General features: G+C 39.8%; 1 protein-coding gene across 2 annotated transcripts; it reads left to right on the forward strand.

Moving 5' to 3' along the window:
- The first annotated feature begins 1,677 nt into the window (after nucleotides 1–1,677).
- LOC147640957 (protein trichome birefringence-like 9) lies at nucleotides 1,678–6,360 on the forward strand. 2 transcript variants are annotated; one of them, XM_086816808.1, is made up of 4 exons: nucleotides 1,678–3,255; nucleotides 3,769–4,158; nucleotides 4,654–4,812; nucleotides 5,722–6,360. In XM_086816808.1, the coding sequence occupies exons 1-4, from the start codon at nucleotides 2,564–2,566 to the stop codon at nucleotides 6,032–6,034; spliced, it is 1,554 nt and encodes a 517-aa protein (XP_086672934.1). In that variant the 5' UTR covers nucleotides 1,678–2,563; the 3' UTR covers nucleotides 6,035–6,360. The 2 variants fall into 2 exon arrangements, with proteins under 2 accessions (XP_086672934.1, XP_086672939.1); XM_086816813.1 differs by having other exon boundaries at nucleotides 1,685–3,255; nucleotides 4,654–4,827.
- Nucleotides 6,361–8,429: the final 2,069 nt, after the last annotated feature.

Raw genomic sequence — 8,429 nt, forward strand, 5'->3', positions numbered from 1 at the left:
ATATATGGTTTGTCAATGTGCTTATGTGTGAGATTTGCATTACGTTTTGATCAATCTAGGAGGTTGTAAGAGTTGACAGGAGAGAGAATGTGAGATTCTCCAAGGTCGATGGTTCGAGAAAGGTAACACAAACACATACACACATGAGAGAGAGAGAGAGAGAGAGAGAGAGAGAGAGAGAGAGAGAGAGAGAGAGAGAGAGAGAGAGAGAGAGAGAGCGAGCTTCAAAATTATGAAATCAAACACTTTCTTATGCTTCTCTTTGAGTGCTTATGGCTTGTGATCTTAATCTTGTTAAATGTAATACTAAGCTCAGAACACAACACTAAAAAATCATGTGAACTTAAGTTTGTAATACACTACATTTAAATGCTCCATTGAAGCTTGAATAGAAAGAATAGTCAAGTTGTATTAGTTAAAGAAATTGCTACAACATATGCTTGAAAATCGATTTTTAAAGTGAGACCTTTTAAAGTGATTACTTTATCATAGTAAGATTTAGTTGAGAGCACTTAAGAAAGCATGAGAGAAGATAAGAATTATATGGTGACAAGTGGGTGTTCGGTTGGATTGAGACACTACAACTGTTTTAGGACATGACTTTGCCTTTATGCTTGTTTTTTTCTTCATTTTTCAAATCAAAGGTTCATTACACTATCTCAAGACAATAATAGCATGATATGCATGAGGTGTAAAATACTATTTAAAGTATTTTGAAGGCAAAAAAGAATTCTCACTCCAAGGCCACCAATGATTAGTAAGAACTTTTGCCAAACTTGAGCATTAAGAATTGTTCCAAGTCTACTTTTGAATTCCTTGCATTATGTTTCACATGACACTTTGGCTAAGTTTCATCCACCCTTAGTTGTAATTTGGTGCACAAGGTCTATTTGGTGGTAGAGTTTTCTTGACTCACCAATTAGGTACTCTTTGCATGGCCAAATTAACTCAAACATTCAAGGCTCATTAAATGCTATCAAAACAGCATTCCATTCTTACAATTGGAGTGGCAAGTTTTGTCATTTTGGATGAAATTATGGAGCTCATAAGGCCAAGTTTTTGAGACATCTACGACCCAATTAACTAGGCCATAGGAAGAATACCTTACTATGGGGTTTACACCACTCTTTAAATTCCCTTTGAAGCAACGCTCAAATTTGAAGGGTCACCCTCCAATTTCATTTCAAGGGATTAAACAAAATCTACATTTTCCACATTGGAAGGGGATACTGAGTCTAATTTTTTTAAAAAACACTTGCCTTTTTTAAAGGGTGAATATCTTTCTACTGTATTTATTCGAAAGATAAAACTTGGTTTTGGAAGGATGAAACCGGGTTAAGGCTACAATAACCTTCAAATTCTAGGCCGTGTGGACTAGAGTTCTATCGAAAAGAAAAAGCGGTTCATGAATTGAGGAATTCTCGTTATTCAAAGGTGGTGGAGAGGGAATGGCATTGTCGTGATGAAGCGTGGGCATGGGACCCCGTCCCAAAATGCGCACACCTCTGAATTTCGTCCGGGCGTCCTCATCATTACTTACCACCCGCCGTCCAGTGTGGACGGAACCATAGTGGCTGCACTCGAGCATCTCCCACTTCTAAAGTAGGTCATGATGCATGATGAACACTAGATCCACTCAAAATATAACTAATATAAGTAATATTTTTGGAAGAAATCTGTTGTCCACCGTGACTATGTAGAAGTTCTGATCCCCTCTTCTTTCTTCCTAAACTCTTTTTCCTGAACCTTACATCAATTCAACCATAGGAAAAAATTATCATTTTGAGCAGACAATTTTTTATATATTTCTTTCAAAATATAAGTAAATTTTGAAATTCTTTAAAAAGTTTTTTCTTCTCCCATATTTTTTAAAAAATTTAATCGTTTAAAAAAGTTTTTTTTTTAAGTTTTAAGACCTTTAGGCTAAGTAGAACCTATCTTTTCCCTAACCCTGTGACTCACACACATTGTATCAGGGTTATCAAAACTCATGCACACACTCTCTGTATAGGTTGCCTTTTCACAGGTACCCTAGTCCATCAAATTGGGATGGGAATTGTCCGTCAAATTTGATGGGAAAGGATAGGGAATTGAAAGTTTCTTACAGTTTACAGTAAATTTTTTTGCTTTTTTTCCCAAAAACACCCAAAAACGTGCACGCCGGGTTAAAAAAATAAAACATGGCACACATTCTTACATTCTTGCTGGTTAATGATATCTTAATTTAAGACGAACAGACACACATTCTCACATTCTTGCTGATTAGTGATACATTAATCTAACGTATCATCTCACATTCTTGCTGGTTAGTGGTATGTTAATCAAACACTCTCCCTTTTTTTCTCTCTCTCTCTCTCTCCCTCTCTCAAAATATAGCTCTTCCGCTGCTGTCTCTTGCATAATTAAGAATTCTCTTTTAGATGTTAGCGTGATTTTTCTCTCTTCCAAAATTAAGAATCCTTCGTTAATCCTTCTTGCTAAGAACGGTTTGAACGACAGTAGTTTTGATGTTATTGTAGCTTCTCATGCTTCGGCCTTAAGGATTAATTGAATCCTCATAATTATGGAGCTTAGGCTTGCCCAGCGCAAAGCAGCTTTCTTTCGGCAAAGAGTCGCCCTCATCAATCTCCTTTTCACTAAACGCCCAGTGCTTTGCGGCTTTCAAATCTGTGGTGTACACAACGTGCTATTCTGTGCAGCTCTTGCTCTAGTCTTTTGCTTCGTTTACTTTGACGTGATTGGGTTAATCTCGGTCCCTAATTACAGCAGCGGCATACTGCTAAACACGGCTGCAATCCGATCTCTGGCACGTTTAAACGCAGCTTTTGATAAGGGATTAACCCACCAACACAACGCAACAAATTATGTTAATGTCGCTGGATCTCCGAATCAATCAAAACACAAGGGAGGAGTATTAGAAGAGCTATTTGCAGCTAATTCTACAGCTAGTGGAGGATTAGTGGATAATCCACCAACTTTACACAGCCATAGCCATGACGATAATGGATTAGATTTACAAGGTGGATTGAAGCAGCAGGGTATAGAAGAAGTGGTATACAAGGGGCGTAGAGATGAAGCAGCTTATGGAGAATGCAATTTGTTTGAGGGGAGATGGGTGCACGACGACTCTTACCCTCTTTACGAATCCGAGGATTGCCCCTTCATAGACCCTGGGTTTCGCTGCCAAGAAAATGGTCGGCCTGATCGAGATTACTTGCAATGGAGGTGGCAACCCTTGGAATGCGACTTGCCAAGGTATTATATACAAGCATGTGAATTCCTGCTATCTTTTGTTTTTAATTAGTTCCTAAACACGATATAATCTTTGTAAATAACATTAGCGATCCGTGCAAACCCCCTTGACTAATTATACTTTAAGTAGGTGATAAAATGAGCGATCCATGCAAACCCTGACTAATTACACTTTTAAGTATGTGTTATCGCATATGAGTAGGCTTTGATTGACGGTACTTAAGGAGATTAACTTCATTGCTTGGTCAAAAGGACATTCCAATGCAATTCTTGATTAGTTTAAACTGTGATCGACCTTATGTGATTCCTGATTGGTTTAAACACCCTTGGGAATAGCTGCTTAAGAGATCAATCTTGTTAATAATCGGCCTTTAAATGAATCTTTGGTTCTTTTAAGGTTGATATCAGCCTCGCGAGGACGTATTTTAATTATTATTTTTCTTGTAATGATGTTTGTCATTGATTAATTCTGCAATTAACAAGGTGTTAGGGTTGGGGGGCTTGAATATTTTGCAGGTTCAGTTCCGAGGCCATGCTTGAGCGATTGAGGGGCTATCGTGTGGTGTTCGTGGGAGATTCTATAGGGAGGAATCAGTGGGAATCCATGCTGTGCATGCTGGCGGGCGGCGTCAAAAACAAGAGCCGCATCTACGAGATCAACGGACAGCCCATCAGCAAACACACGGGCTTTCTGTCCTTCAAATTCGAGGATTACAACTTCACGGTGGAGTATTACAGGTCCCCTTTTTTGGTCCCGTATGGGCGCCCGCCCCCCCACTCTCCCAAGAATGTGACCTCTGCGCTGCGTGTAGACACAATGGATTGGACCTCCAAGGATTGGGTCGGCGCAGACATACTTGTGTTCAACACGGGGCATTGGTGGAGCTACGAGAAAACAACGCGAGGGTGAGGATCTCTTCCTCATGAATCGTCTACAATTAATCTTGCTTTTAAGTTCCAAATTATTGAAACTAATGCTCTCTCTCTCTCTCTCTCTCTCTCTCTCTCTCTCTCTCTCACACACACACACACACCTATGAATCGCCTAGTAGTAATCTTGTTGATATTTTGTAGCTTTTTAAGCTCCAATTGTGATTTTCTCCATATCTTGAAAGTGTTGCTCCCCTTCAAATTACTCAAACTAGTTGTGATCTCGTAGTAATGAGGGTCAACAAACAATTAAGATTCTTGTATCTTTAAAAGATTGGTTCCCCTTGTGTGTTGTAGAGGCCACCATCTACAAGATGTGAAGGGTTTATTGTTTCCTGCTTGGCTCCCATTAACTATTGATTCAATATAAATAGGGTTTGCTCAAGGAGTGCTCAAGGTGGAAAAATGTTAAAGTTTATGGTTGATTTGTATAATCATGCTTTTATTTGGTGATTGTATTTATCTTCTTAGGGGGTGCTACTTCCAAGTTGGGAAACATGTGAACACAAGCATGGGTGTGAGAAGTGGTTTTAGCAAGGCAATGCGTACTTGGAGGGAATGGGTGGCCAAGGAATTGGATCTAAGGAGGACAAAGGTGTTCTTTAGAACCTATGCACCAGTTCACTTCAGGTAAACAACACCAAGGTTAGCTCTCTTGTGGATGATTTAAACTTTCACGTTCATGTTCTAATGAATCCCTTTATCGAAACACTTGAATCACAAACAACTGAAGACCTCAAGAAAAACAGAGGGAGCCCTATATGATTTCCCCCAACTTGAAGTACTTTACCATACTATTTAAATTTATAATTTCCCAACCAAAGTAGTTTGTCATACTCCTATACTTATTTCTTGAGTTTTAATTCCCCTACTCCACAAGTGAAAAATGACTTATTGAGCCATAGGAAATTGGAATTCTGTGGGCTTTTGTGTGCCAAGAAAAGTATCAGGGCATAGGACAAAAGATGTGAAAATTATGTGAGTTACAAGGTTCCAACCAAAAAATATTTATGACATCCATACCTTATCTTGTTACCACACCTTACAAAAGGTATATGTTATATTCTTATCTTATCTCATATAATATATTTAATGAAATCTACTGTGTATGAAGTCATGCTCGTGCTAGGGTGTCCATTTGCCATTATGTGTGGCTAGTGGCCACCTTTGGCAGCCATCATGTGATTTCTTTTGTGATTGTGAGCTTCTTTTCGTGAGCTTCTTGGCTAGTGGCCACCTTTGGCAGCCATCATGTGATTTCTTTTGTGAGCTTCTTTTCGTGGTACTAAAAGGTCAAAGAAAGCAAAAGAAAAGTTTTTTCTTTTTTTTGGAGGGGGGTGTGTGTTTTTTTGGCTGTGTGCGTGTTTGGGGTGTGTGTGTGGGGGGTGGGGGGGGCATATGTATGATATTGAAAGGGATCTTAAAATGATGCATGTACCATTTTGTAAAAATGTGGTGGGTGGGTGCCACTGGGTGGGGTATGAAAGGGACGCTTGCAAAAATGACATATATCACATGTGCGTGCGTGCGTGTGTGTAGCGGAGGCACTTGGAAGACGGGCGGGCAGTGCCACCAGGAAAGCCAGCCCTCGCCAGCGGACACTCGCTCCGAAGAGCAGCCCTGGACAAACAGCTACGTTGCGTCTGAAACCGGGCGCCTTCACCACAAGCACGCGGGCGTGCGCTTGCTGGACATAACGCTCCTGTCCAGCTATCGGAAGGACGCCCACTCCTCCATCTACCACGTGGGGAAAGATGAACCCCGCCCTATGCACCGCCAGGACTGCAGCCACTGGTGCCTGCCCGGCCTCCCGGACGTGTGGAACGAGCTCCTCTTCGCAAATCTGAATTGATTAAGTCCATACACGCATCCACCACCGCATCCATCATATTGCACACTAATTGGGCGCTTACTGCCCGATTCCCCCCTTGGAAAATTGCTACAAGTATTTGTTTCCTGGATTTCTTTGTTCCCATCATGCAGGAGACTACATGAACTTGTGAAATTTTAAGGCGCTGGGCGCGATGGGCTCAGGCTTAAGCCAAAGTTGCTTCTAATATACTATCATGAGGAACAGATTATGAAGTGCTTCTTATTGCACTTGATTGTGTTTAGTGGCCATTTGACTAATGTACATATTCATTAATTATTCATTAATTAGTGTCCGCTTGTTGTTAATATGTAACGTTAAGGTTTGATTAATTAGCCACACGCGGACTCAACCCTTCTCTCTCTCCCTCCCTCTGCTCGTCCGAGCCTCCCTCTCCGTGTCTCTGCTCCACGCTAACCTCTCTCTCCTTCGATACGCAACACCTCCTGTCCTAATTGGCATTAAACACGGCAGACTTGCCCTCCCTCACCAGACCTAACCTCTCCCATGGCCCTCAGACACGGCTGGGACACACAGACCCCTCGCCCCCACCCCCCCCCCCCCCCAACACCTTCCCCAGCGCCCTACCAACACGGGCTCACACCCACAAAAGACGAGAGAGAGAGAGAGAGAGAGAGAGAGAGAGAGAGAGAGAGAGACCACGATACGCCAAGAAAGAGAGAGAGATACCCCTCACCACCACCCAGAATCCTCAAGAAAAATCTTGCCCCCACCCACAAGCGCTAACCTATCATTTAACTAAGGTCCCTGTATCCGATTTTTGAGCATGAAAAATAACAGCAAAAGTATAGAAAATAGCAACGAAAGTAAATTTTAAACAAAAAAAATACATTTTTAAGGCAAATTGGGGAGTCCCTGTATCAACTCCTGAGTTTAACCCAAGGTTTTGGAAGGCACCCGCAAGCATCGGCATTTTTTAAGGCACTCACATGATTGCTCAAAGCAACAACCAACAAAAAAAACAATTGATTCACTGTAAATTTACATTGATTATATTATAAAAGACAAAGAGAAAAAAATGCATAGCACTGTACACAAAATAAAGTAGCGCTACAAAATAAAGTAGCGCTACAGTTAAAGATTTAGTTATCAAATTGATTATATTATAAAAGAGAAAGAGAAAAAAGTGTATAGCATATTGTATACAAAATAACGAATTCATTATAGAGAGTTCTTATGTAAAGATGTAAGATTCTTCCCTTGGGCTTTTGAGGTGTGCAGGTGTAAGAACCTCCCCTTTTGAGGTGTGCAGGTGTAAGAACCTTCCCTTTTGATCTTATAGTTATTTCCTTCTCTGAAATAAAAGAAAGATCCTGTTTTACCTGGTTTTGGCATAGAGAGAGAAAATGTCTATAGAGAGGTAATTTAAAATTGAGATATTTTTGGATATAAAAATCCTCCTAGTGTCTAAAATGGTTTTCCTTGAAACAGAAATTCAAAAAGAACTTTCCAATGTGCAATTGAAATTAATAAAAAATAGGTATAAAGGACCTTAGCCTAAGGGTCTAGATTTTCATAATATTTTGAATTATGCTCCAATTAAGGTTCCTATGGACCAAAAAGGTTAATCCAAATGTAAAAAGGAGATAAATTAAAGAATAAAAGAAAATCTCCCAAAAATGAGTAAATGCTCACATAAGATGAAGAGTTGACTAAGGACAAGGTTTATTAGTTAAAAAAGAAAAGATATTTAGAGAAAATGATGCATTTTTGACACCTTAGTGTGGGGATCTCCCCTCATTGAAGAAGGCGCCTATTTCACATGTATGGAGGAGCTTTGAACTCATAAATAATGAGATATTTTCATATCTCTCTCTCTCTCTCTCTCTCTCTCTCTCTCTCTCTCTCTCTCTCTCTCTCTCTCTCTCTCTCCTGTTTCAACTACATCCAAAAAGTAAGCTAAACTGACCTAAAAATGGTCAAAAATTGACCAAACTGATTTGAAAAATTCTAGAATCAGTTTGCTTAGTTAGAGGCTCATTTTTTCCCTATAAATAGAAGCCTCCCCCTTTGTAAAAGGTTAATAGTGTTTATACACTGTTACTCTACTCCTACCCAAAGCCAATTACATTGAATTCACTTGATAATTCAATTGTTTTTGACTAAATCCTCTCCAAAGAAATTGGTGGCCACTCTTGATCCAAACAAGAGTAGAACCCTCGATCCCTCAAGCCAAAGGAAAGCTTACAAAACTCCATGTAAGCTAAAATTTCTACTTTTTAATTTCAAATCTATGGTTTTTTGATTTTCTTATTTTTTTATAGTTAATTAAAGTGAATCCTGGTGTTATGCCTTAATGAAAAGGCTACCCCCTTCTCTTCCTTAAGAATTCAACCTTTCTTTATCCTAAAATGAG

The sequence above is a fragment of the Cibotium barometz genome, chromosome 2, assembly GCF_041138505.1.
Source record: "Cibotium barometz isolate CiBa-2024 chromosome 2, ASM4113850v1, whole genome shotgun sequence".
Lineage (NCBI taxonomy): Eukaryota > Viridiplantae > Streptophyta > Polypodiopsida > Cyatheales > Cibotiaceae > Cibotium > Cibotium barometz.